Here is a 12,528-nt window from a genome sequence, read left to right as displayed (position 1 = left end):
CGTGGCGGCGCGGCCGGGCCTCCAGCACCCATGGGGCGGAGTCAGGGCGGGGCCACGGGCCTGGGCGGGGCTCGGAGCGGACGGGGGCGGGGTTAGGGGCCGGGGTGGAGTCAGAAGCTAGCCCAGCTGCAGGAGCTAGCCCGAGCCGGCCAGCTGCTGCCCGACCTGCTGCAGTCACTTCCTGACCCCGCGCGTGGGAGCGGTTACGCAGTGGTGCAGAAGCCACACAGAACGCGATGAGTCGTCGCCGACCCTGGAGCCCTTGGGATTCCGCTCCATCTTTTTCCTCCCTTTCATGGCGGTCCCCAGCTCTAGGCGCACGAATGATGTGCCCAAACCCCATCTCTGATCTAGTGCCAACTCTGGAGGGTGACCTCACTCCACGTCAATGGCTTCTGCAGTCTAGACCTTTCCTGGGTCTCGAGTGCCAGTCTGGGACGGCCCTATCGCTCAGCTTGCAGGTATCCAGGCCTGCCCTTTCAGGAACGGCTGAACCGAGACCCACACAACGGCTAATGTCAGCTGGAAGATCCCAGCCCTTGAATAAGGATAAACTACGCTCATATTTCCCTGAGGGTGCACTGCCTGGAAAGTCAGTGCTCCATCCTAGATTTCCACCTCCACAGGGGTCCTGTGGGCACGCTCACAGCACGGGTCCTGCTCAGCTCACAGACTCAGCTGCACCTGTTCCATACCTTGTGGTTCCACCAATGACAAACAGTAACCTACCCACCAGGCGCCATTTCTCTGTGCACTGAGTCACACTTGGCTCCTGCAGCTGACGTCACCCACCCAGGACCTGCCTGAGAATCACTGGGTCCCAAGGAATTCCCAGATTACTCTATGGCTGCGACCATTAAGCAGGGTGGGAGGTGAAATATAGGGAATTGTTTGCATATGTGAAATAGATGGGGCACAGCATAAGACAAATAACAGGGGCATTAGTGCATGCTTAAGCTGTGGACTAGAGGAGAGGGGTCAGAAGATGTTTCTTGAAGAAAGATAGCATCTAGGCTAGCTCCTGACAGTAACTGCCATCAATGGAAGACTTAGCATGTATATATCTCACGCGATCTTATTGGTAGCTTGAAAAAAATTAGTGCCATTTCTCTCGTTTTAGATAAGGAAACTGAGGCACAACAGAATTGAAATAGCTTGTCTAAAGTCACACCACTGAGTCCCTTCTGGGGCTTTTAGAAGGTAGACTAGGGATGAAGGTAGCTAGAAAACGTTCCTTAACAGTTAATGGTTAATGTTTTACAAATCACTGATAAAATGGAGGATAATAAAAGGTTCAAAATCAGAGATACGATATCAAATCCACGAGCTCAAGTACTTTAAGATTACAACTTCAGAGCATTTCAATTCCTAACTTATTTATATTAATAAAAATTTTGGTGATAACCACCTCCAATTCTGTCTAGATGAAAAACTTATAAATTCAAATTACATGAACTATAGAAATGTAAAAATAACAGAACTATAATGAAATTGCTTCTATATATTTTCTTAGACTATTAGATCCTGAGAGATCAACATTGCCCTATTTACTGCAAAAATGTTAATTATTTAAGACCTGTTCTTTTGAACTAGAATCAGTCACAATATTATAATGTACAAAAAAAAACTGAACCCCCAAATCTTGATAATTATCACTCCTAAGTGTCTTAGAAGAGCCAATTAAAGAGTCCAAAATAGGGGGTTGAGGAGACAGATCAGTGGGTAAAGAGCTTGCCGTGCATGAGTGAGAACCTGTTTGATCTCCAGCACTCTGCAACACACCAGGTATGGCAGCCTGCTCCTGTGACCCCTGCACTGGAAAGGATGGACACAGGACGATCTCTGGAGCTCACGGCCTAGTCAGTCTAGCTGAATCAGTGAGCTCCAAGTTCAGTGAGACCTTGTCTCAAGAAATAAGAAGGAAAGTCATTGAGGAAGAAACAGTGTCTGGCTTACACACACACACACACACACACACACACACACACACACAAACTTTATTAAAATAAAGGGGAAAACGAATACAAAAGAGCTCAAAGTAATTTTTATTCTTTATTAGTGTCATTTGAAGTCTCTGAAACATGGACTTTTGAGGATTAAGATAATAGTGTGGGCTATGAAAAAGCCACTTTTCTGATATGAGCTCCGATATGGATTCCCAGGGATTATTTGCACTAAGAGACACTGGCACAGGTTGATGGTAAAGTGAAGTGATTAGGCCTTCTCTGCTCTCACTGTTAGCAGAAAAAATCATTTGCCTTGAAAGCCTTACTAAGCCATTCTTTTCATCCAGGGGTAAAATCTTCAAAGAACAGTCATTCTTTTTCTTTGGTGCTTGCTTCCTTGGACCATTCCATACTGGAGCATTTTGTGGTTTTGGTTGGGACTTCTCCCCAGCAGACAGGTCCAGAATTGGAGTTGAGAGCTTTTTCCCTTTGCCAGGAGCACATTTTGATTTCTCTGAAATGGGAGGAGCTGGCTCCATGATTTTAGCACTCTGTAACTTACCTACATTCACACACATTGCAGAGTTTACCATGTCAGAACTCTGAGCGCTGTGATAGTTTAACTTAAGCAAGTGTTCCCATAATGAAAAGTCATTCCTAGGACCCTCAAGATATTGCTGGCTCATGCCTTGAGGCAAACCTCTCCTGCCCCAAAGCCGCTGGATTTCCCTTAGAAGCCTACAAAAGTTCAAAAAGTGTCAAGAGGCTGTACACATAACATGAATAATCAGAAATATATTTCTTTTCAAGACATGCAACAGAAACTCACAGCAGGATCCCCCGGATTGATGCATGGGAAGATCTCAGATGAGTCGCCCTTAAATCAAGTGACCTATACAAATAGCCCACTGCTTCCATCATGGCATGATGGCAGAAGTTACTTGCCAATAGTTGGCCTGCTGGATAGATGGGGGAAAAAAGTTTGAATGTTTTCAGATTACTAATTTCATATATTTAAAAGAAAATTAAAAACATTTATAAAGGTGATGTTAGAATATCATGTTATAATACCCTGCCAAAAATCTGAGTCTTGTGGTGAAGAAACAGACAGATACAAATCAAAGGACATTGGACCTAAGGAGAAGGCCAAAGCTGACTTAACACTCTTCAAAAATGAAAAGATCAAGCCAGGTGTGGTGGCTCACCCTTTTAATCCCAGCATTCGGCAGGCAGAGGCAGGCAGATCTCCGTCAGATCAAGGCCAACCTGGTCTACATAATGAGTTCCAGGCCAGATGGAGATCCTGTAAAAAAAAAAAAAGAAAGAAAGAAAGAAAGAAACACCCAAAACAAACAGAAAAAGAAAACATCGGGGGCTGGAGAGATGGCTCAGTAGTTAGGAGCACTGGCTGCTCTTGCAGAGGAATCTCTGATTCCCAGCCACCCACATGGCAGCTAACAACCATCTGTAAAGGGGAATCCGACACCCTCTTCTGACCCCTCTTCTGCACAACACAGGTGCACTTACGCACATGCAGGCAATACACTCATACACAAAAAATTAAAATAACTTAAAAAAAATTTTAATGAGAAATTTTCTTAAGACAACTAGGCAAATACCCTAAGCTAAAAGATCCAACCAACAGATCCTCAGTAGAGTCTGGAGACGCAGTCTCAGTAACAGAGTCCTTGCCTAGCATAGGAGAGGCCCTGAATTCCATCACATACACACACACACACACACACACACACACACACACACACACACATCCTGAAAAGGATTCTCAATCTAAAAGTAAAAAGCTAAGGTATAGTTAATGTTATATTGCTCGATCCCCTGCCCTTTCCTAAAAAAAAAGTAAGAAGTTACAACTGACATTACTACAATACTAGAATAGAATATAGGGGATTTTGAATGTAGGACATACAATAAATACAAGTCTTATAGTTAAATTTTCTAATTTGATTATTGCATTGTGGTTAGATCATGGAATATCCTTGTGCCCAGAAGACATATGTGGAAGTATGTAGAGAAAACACTGCCATGTCTGCAACTAACTTTCAATGATTCAGAAGTATGTGTTAGAATACAAATGCAGCAAAATGTTAAAAGTTGGTGAATATTTCTACGGTGGTTCATTGTACCATTTTTCAAACTTCTTTATGGGCTTAATTTTCTTTCCAAAGGAAAAAAAAACTTTTGCCAGGTGCCACTGTTAATACTAATTCTCTAAAATATGTTAAAAGTTAAATTCATTTTAAATCTGATTTTCAAATGGTACTTGTTTATTCATTGTGGCCGTTTCCAGGACTGCTGATTTAAGGGCTGAATTTATAAATGCAGTGTAAGGCTCGTGCCAGTAGACAGTGACCTGGAAATGTGTTAAGAGACTGCTGCAGATACGAAGGTCACAGAAATGGACACATGGCTGGGTCCTGTGTTAACAATAACACACATCTATATAATTTATTCTTTTTCCTAGGACACACATCTACATGGTTCTGAAATGAAAATGTACCCAAATGTGAAGGGAAAAGTGTCTCCCTTCCCTGTGCCATCTGTAACCAGTGACACTGGTTTCCAGTGTGCCCTTCCAAAGAGTTTTCAGTGCATGTCCATTCTGCACATCTTACAGATGAGAACACTGAAGCCTGCCCTTGACTGCTGCACTGGATTGCTCTCCCCACTCCAGTCTGTCCTGAGCAGCATCTGACCCTGCTTGCATTCTTCTTTCCACAACTCTGCTCATAAGTCACAGTCCATGTCCCAGACTGCTGCAGCTTTTTCTAACAATCTGATAGGGAGTTTTGGGTCTGCTTAGCCATCACAGCTCTGTCCTCGGTCTTGAATTATTTTCATAACTCCCTGTGATATTCCCAGCTGCCCGATCTAGATGAGTAGAATACCCATGTAAATTACTCGTTTGTAATGGCCCAGTTACCTTGACTTTAACTGGCCTTAAAGGGGAACATGGAGAAACCATGTAGCTGGCAAGACAGAACTCACTGGAAGAGATTCTCTGGCCACGTGTGTCCAGATTCTGTTCACCCTTCAAGGAAGCTCTTTGAGAGGTGTTGAATTTTCACAGGAGCGGCTTCTGGGCCTTCTGCACACACTGCTTCACACCCTGTTCCCCAGGTTTCTTCCCAGCCAGAACCTTGACCCCCAAGGCCTTTCCCCTATGACACGGTAGATTCATACCTATAGTTTTGACCTCAGAACATTCTTGGACACAATCTGATTCTTTCATTTGAAGCATCAAGTAAGCTTCCTGGAACAGGCATCCTTGTCTCAACCTAGCCCTACACCACTCCACCTTTCCTTGGAGCTGGTACCAACTGGCTGAGCCTGGTTAGTCCTCTTGACCCAGGAAACGAAGACAACCAACATGAGTTAATGGGAATTGCTGAGAAATTTCTGAGCTTCCTCCCATAGCTGACCACTGCTGTGGATGGGGAGGGAGCCTAACATTTTAACTTATTTCTGTTGCTTTTTTTATCTCATTAAATTCTCAGAATAATCCTAGGGGCAGACATTATTATCCCCTTCTGGCCAGTAAGAAAACTGAGGCAGTGATGTCCGCAAATCCAGAAATAGTTCAGTTGGGATTCTCAGTCCTCAGGATCCCAGACATAACTCTATCTGCCCCCCACCCGCCACTTCACTTAGGACATTTAAAATAATAATAGGACTGGTGAGGTGGCTCGGCAGGTGAAGTCACTTGCCACCAAGCCTGAGAACCTGAGTTCATTCCCAGTCCAGCAGGTAGAGGGAGAGAACCAATTCCCACAAGTTGTCCTCTGACCTCCACATGCACCCATGGCATGAGCACACACACACACACACACACACACAGATAAATGTAATCAAATTTTTAGTAAAGTAATAATACATCTAAGAAGGAACTGTCTGCCTTGTACTTCTGGATGGAGACACTTCTACAAGAATATGAACTGCAGATGGGACTAAGAGGCAAAGTCTCACTAACTCTTCTAAAAGGCTCTTCTCAGATTTTTAGGAGCACTTTTTCCTGGTCTCTCTTTAAGTGTTTAACATTAAAAAGAAAACATTCAGGAGCTGAGAAGATGACTCAGTCAGTAAAGTACTAGCCATGCAAGCATGAGGACCTGAGTTTGGCTCTCCGGTATCCATGTAAAAAGCTGAGTACTGGGTTAGAGAGATGGCTCAGCAGTTAAAAGCACTGGCTGTTCTTACAGAGGACATGGGTTCAATTACCAGCCACCTACACAGTGGCTAACAACTGTCTGTAACTTCAGTTCTGGAGAAATCCTGTGCCTTCTTCTGGGCATTGCACAACACAGGTGCAGTTACAGGCAATACACCCATACCCATAAAATAAAAACAATAAAATTTTTTAAAAGCTGAGTACATGCACATCTATAATCCCAGTGTTGGGGAGGCAAAGACAGGTGAATCCTATTCAAATTAGTGAGCACGAGGTTCAGAGAGTAAAAATAAAGTGAAGAATGACTGAAGAAGACACCTAATATCAGCCTCTGGTCTTCCACATGCATGCATACATGCATGCACAGATATGCACACATCTACATAAACATGTACACACACAAGCTTTTTTTATTTTTCTATTTTTTTATGTGTATGAGTGTATTGCCTGCATGTATGTGAGTGCACCCGTGTCGTGCAATGCCTCGGAGGTCAGAAGAGGGCTTCAGATTCCCCTGGAACTGGAGTTAAGGACAGTTCGTAGCCACCATGTGGGTGCTAGGAATCAAACCCAGGTCCTCTGCAAAAGCAGTCAGTGCTCTTAACCGCTGAGCCATCTGTCCAGCCCCTCACACACAAGCTTCTTACAAAAACATTTTTTCTGTAGAAAAAGCAAGGTTTTATACAAAGGGAGTCCCTCCCAAAAGCTGAATCTAATGTAGCCTAGGCTGGCCTCAAACTCTCTGTGTAACCAAGGATGACCCTGAACTTCTGATCCTCCTGCCTCCACCTCCTGAGCACTGGGATTTTAAGAGGTCAGAAGAGGGCAACAGATTCCCTGGAACTGGAGTTACAGACAGTTGTTAGTCACCATGTAGGTGCTGGGAATTGAACCCAGGTCCTCTGCAAGAGCAGCCTGTGCTCTCTCCAGCCTGCGTCTGACACTTGTAACCAGATCCTTCAGTGCCAGATCAGGGGACAGTCTCATGAATGGAGATCCAGGGAATGACCACTCCCTCATCACAACCTCTGTTTTTTTTTTTTTTTGTTTTTTTTAAGGGCAGAAATTGAGAGCCCAGAAAATACCCAATTGCAATCTTTGTTTAAGGATAGCTTTCTCTGGACTGGAAGTTGTTAGCCATCATGTGAGTGCTGTGAACTGAACCCAGCTCCTCTGTAAGAGCAGTCTGTGCTCTTAACCACTGAGCCATCTCTCCAGATCTCACCCATCCAATTTTAGCCCCCATGAGTTCTTTGTTGGTGGTATCCATTGAGTGTCAGGCTCATTCAGGCAAGCTTCCTGAAGACCTCCAGTAATATACCTGTGGTGTCACTATTGCCCTTTGACCACTGTCTGCACCATCAGTGTGAGCCTGGGAAGCAAACAGCTTGCATGCAGGACTGGCATTACCGAAGTATACCTAGAGATAACAGCAAATACTATGTGAGGCAAGAAGGACGGGATTCAGTAGAATAAAGGCTAGAAGAATTTGGGGGCTGGAGAGATGGCTCAGTGGTTAAGGGCATCGGGTTCAGTTCCCAGCACCCACGTGACAGCTAACAACTGTTCAAAACTCCAGTTCCAGGGAATCTGATTCCCTCTTCTGTCCTCCATGGGCATTGCACAACATGGGTGCACCCACCTACATGCAGGCATCATTACACTCATACACATAAAATAAAAATAATAAATATTTTTAAAAAACAACTGGCAGTCACCCTCCATCATCTTTCCCATTACTTCATGAACTCTTACCACAACTTACACCTTGGTCCCCATCCTCCATCAAACCAAGACAAAAAGACTCACTGTGTAGCTCTGGCTGACCTGAACTCATAATAAAGACCAGGCTGACCTCAAACTCACAGAGATCCACCTGCCTCTGACTCCTGAGTGCTGTAATTAAAGGTGTGTACCACCATGCCTGGCCCCTCAAAGTGTTTTTGAATTCCCCTATTAAACCTCAAATGCAACCCTTTTTCCCTATTTCTACTATATCTGTCATAGTTTAACCATAGTTTAACCAGCCTCCTCTCAACAAATTCTATATACCAACCAGCATGTTATGTCTGAAACACACATCTACTCAACACCCCTTAGTGTTGGAAATCCTTCAGAAGTTCCTCTGCCTAACCATGTGGGAGAACATGGTAGAAGTATTAGTTTTCTTATGGTTATAAGAAAATATCTGACATAAACAGCTTAAGCAAGCATTTATTTAGGCTCATGACTTCCATCTATCATAGCAGGGAAGGTTTGGTGAAGGAGCTCACATCATGGTAGATAGGAGGTGGGGAGAAAGCGAGAAAGGGAGAGAGGCCAAGAAAAGAGACTCCTAAAGACCTGCCTTAGTGACCTAGGCCCTACCTCCTAAAGTTTCCAGAACCTTCCAAAATTGTACCACCATCTGGGGACCTAGACTTTAATCCTCTCTGCAGGACATTTCATAGTCAAATTGGAACAGTGGTAAGGTTTTTCCATGCTCTCAACTTTCTCCACTCCTCCATCGTCATCCCTAACCCTCCCATTCCAGTTCATACTGCCCTACTCACCCTTCCTGCCTTTGCTCATGCTGATTCTTCTTGCTTAAAATGCCTTCCTGACCTTCTTCAGCAGGTACCTATAGGGACTCTGCCCTAAACACATTCTCTAGGAAGTCCTGTTGCCTTTTATGCACTTCCCCGCATCCTCCCCATGTCTGTCACAGTTCGTATCACATTCTGTTATGACCTGAATATGATATACTCCTCAAAAGATTCACATGTTGAAGACTTGGTTCCCAGCTGGTGGCATTATTGAGGAGTAGATCATGAGGGCTCCAAACTAATCATCCACTGATGAATTTATCATTTAATGGAATTATTAGGAGGTGGTAGAAACTAGAAGATAGAGGAGGCTGGCTGGGAAAAGTGGGTCACTAGGGACATGCCTTTGCAAGGCATAATGTGTCCCTGATCATTTCCTATCAGTCTCTCTGATTCCTGGCTGCCAGGAGTGAATAGCTTTTCTCCACCACACCTGCCCAATACCAATACGCTTACCACGGGCCCACAGCAATGGAACAAGGCAACTATGGAATGAAATCTCCTAACTCATAACTCATGAGCTGAAACAAATCTTTCCTCTTTACGTTGGTTCTCTTCAATACTTGTTACAGTGCTGAAAAGTCTGAGTAGGACATCTTGGACTGCAAGTCTTTATGGCTTGTCTCCCCAATAAACTTTCAAACCATAGGAGTCCCTCACCCTGGAGTCTGGTTGAAGACTCGCACCAACTGAGAGCAAGAATTCCAACACAATTAACATTTGCTTTGAAGGTCACTGATGAAGAAATGATTCCTCTCATATAGATATATTTTATATTTTTAGCATAAAATATCAATAGCAATGACCCAGACTTAAGGCTTAAATGTACATGAACTTGGATACAGTCTCATTCCTTTCCCCAGATTATTTTCAAATTTTCAAGCAAGACTATTAACTTTGTTTACAAAGCAGATACTCTACCTTCCAGCACACCTGTGATCTTGTCAACTGTAAGCCTGTCAGGTGCCCCTCAAGAACAATGCTGTGATATCATTTTAGTTTTCTTGGCAATTCTTTGAAGATAACTAGCTTGAAATTCACCAATGGTATATATGACTATCATAAAGACAGTGACATGCTACTCTCTTAGAGAAGCCCACACCCATGCTTTCTTCCTGAATGCCTCTTTGTCATCCCTACTCCCACCACACCCTTCATCCACCACACCACTCCTCCTCCACACCCCCATGACCAGAAACCTTGCTTAAAACTATGTTAAAAATGTCTTTTATGAGCTGGATGTGGTGGCGCATGCCTGTAGTCCCAGCACTTGGAAGGCAGAGGCAGGTGGATCTCTGTGAGTTCAAGGCCAGCCTGGTCTACATAGTGAGTTCCAGGACAGCTGGGGCTACAGGGAGACCCTGCTTCAAAAAGACAAAAAAAAAGTCTTTTAATAAATTTCAGCTCTTCTTTGAAAAGTCTTCATGTATGTCTTTCTTTCTAAACATGTCTCTTTCTCTTAATCCTCATGTTATGCTTAAAGTCTATATTAAAATAATTTTTTGGTAAAATCTCAACTCTGCTTTACACTGGCTAATCTTGAAATTCTTTTCTGCACCAAACCCATGAATCCTGTGTTTGCTTGAGTGATGGTCCCTAAAAGATTAAGGGAACTCTTCAGGCTGCTGAGGGTGTCAGGGTTGTGCTATGCCTCTGTCCTCATCACCACTGACAGAGCTTGAAATTTATGGTCAGACTACCAGCTGCCACCATGGCTCCCACTTATTAGTTGCGAGGATATCGCTTGGTCTTTATGAGACTTTATAATTATAATGTCGAATTCATTCAATTCTCTGATCAAATGTGCCTGACACATCTGTTACTTCCTAGGCTTCAGAATTCACTCAAAGAACATGAGAGTCCCTTCCAGCTTTGAAAGTTGTCTAAGCTTATAAAGGCTAATTGACATTTTCCTATCACCAAGAGTATTTGCAAATTTATAATCTGTTAGAAATATTAACCCTATAAAACAAGTAAAAAAAAAAAAGCAGCTCTGTTAACACAAATAAACTGGCTTGCTTAATTAACCATGGCCCTCTGTTTCCTCTGTAAAGCATATTCTCTATCACCAAGGCATACTCAATGACTGCAGCTAGTAGCCCTTCTCCACAGGGACCCTTCTGTCCCCAACAGCTGGGTACTAGCATGATCCAGAATCAACCAGGCTCATTAGTCTCATTAAGTAAGTTAATTAAGTACAATACAAACTAATAAGACTTGAAAAGAAAGAGTTGCTTTCTATGAAAACTAGGTTTAGAAAGGTTCAATACCATGAGATACTAACACAATTAATTATTTCAAAGTGTGAGCAGGCAAGAGGACCATAAGAGACGGATGGTAGTCTAGAAGGATCTTATGCACAGACCAAACAATTCTTCAGAAACCAAAACTAGAAATTGTAGATGATGCATTTTGAGAAAGGTAACATTCAATTCCAGTTCATGCATTCAGATTTTGTTTTATTTTTTGTTTTTTTCTGGGTTTTTGTTTCGTTTTGAAACAGGGTCTCCCTGTAGCCCTAGCTGGCTTGGAACTCTTTATGTAGACCAGGCTGGACTGGATCTCACAGAAATCCACCTGCCTCTTCCTCTGAGTGCTAGGATTAAAGGTGTATGCCACCATGCCCAACCACAACAGGTCCACTTTTAAAAGGGGACAGAGATCTTCGCACAACACTTAACAGTTTGGGGGAAGAATAGGCATTTATATCTAAGTTAAAGCCAAAATGTAAAGTTTGTCTGGGTTACTTACTTAACTTCTGGGTTAAGGGATCCACTGCTATAGTAAGAGGGTTCTGGCCACGGTGAGCATTTTCAAATTATATTAAGAAAAGAGACTGACTCTCCCTGCTGAGAGTCACCCACTGATATCATTAATTTCTTCCTTCTGAACTTGATCCAGGGGGTTGGCATTTCTTTTTGGAAAGAATCCCAGTGGGAGGGAAGTAACATTATGTTCATCTATCATCCTTCATCCAAAATAAGCAATTCATTACAGAGCTCAGCTTGATACAATGGAGAATGAAAAACCACATTTCTATTCTTTTCTCCCACTGAAATGGTTTCTCAATAGTGAATTTAAAGTACTTATCAAAGAAGGGCAAGGAGACTGTTCCTGCCAGAGGGAGCTTGGCACATAGATCACAATAGGCCTCGTTTCATAGTTGGCATTCCTACTGAAATCTCTAGGATTAGCAGTTTGATTGTGTTTAAGTTTGTACTTGAAACTGGATCAGAGTTGAGAGGAAATGAGCTATGAAGGATATATGAGCAGGAAGATATTTCATTTAGGAAATAAAAGCCTCAGTGAAGCATTCAGAAAAAGCAAAATGTAGGAACTGTCACCTAGCAGATGCCATATCTTAACACTTAAACTTTACTCTCAGAGATAAAAAGTTGGTGTTTATAGCCGGACGCAGTGGCACATGCCTTTAATCTCAGTACTCAAGAGGCAGAGGCAGACGAATCTCTGTGAGTTCAAGGCCAGCCTGGTCTACATAGTGAGTTTCAGGTCAGCTGGGGCTACAGGGAGACCCTGTCTCAAAAAGACCAAAAAAAATGGTGTTTATAACTTGTCTTACCAAAGCTTACTAGAAGCCCCCTATTTTCTTTTTTTAATTTATTTAATAACCACATAATTAGTAGAAGCATTTCATTACAACAGCATTGACATAGTCAATAACAGTTTCCAGAACAAAGATGCATCTCTTTCAAAATTGGCTGTAAATTTTTAGGTTCACAGTGTTGAATTAATACAGTTATGCATTATTGTACTCAGTATAAACCCTATATAAGATATAAAATTGAACAAG

General features: G+C 42.8%; 2 protein-coding genes across 2 annotated transcripts in view; both read right to left on the bottom strand.

Annotated features, from left to right (window-relative positions):
- Positions 1-742, bottom strand: part of Nt5dc3 (5'-nucleotidase domain containing 3) — a 62,242-nt gene extending 61,500 nt beyond the window's left edge. The window contains exon 1 of the transcript XR_607614.2: positions 696-742. The gene's annotated coding sequence lies outside the window, so the exon portion shown is untranslated. The remainder of the gene's footprint in view (positions 1-695) is intronic.
- The window catches only part of LOC103742147 (tetratricopeptide repeat protein 41-like), an 85,041-nt gene continuing 72,898 nt past the window's right edge, over positions 386-12,528 (bottom strand). The window contains 3 exon segments of the mRNA XM_008843158.3: positions 386-489; positions 2,026-2,684; positions 2,776-2,905. Coding sequence (XP_008841380.2) covers positions 386-489; positions 2,026-2,684; positions 2,776-2,905 — 893 coding nt within the window.

Source organism: Nannospalax galili, unplaced genomic scaffold, assembly GCF_000622305.1.
Source record: "Nannospalax galili isolate Female #2095 unplaced genomic scaffold, S.galili_v1.0 scaffold39, whole genome shotgun sequence".
Classification (NCBI taxonomy): Eukaryota; Metazoa; Chordata; class Mammalia; order Rodentia; family Spalacidae; genus Nannospalax; species Nannospalax galili.
Note: the sequence above shows the minus strand (reverse complement) of the source record. Positions and strands in the feature narration are given on the sequence as shown.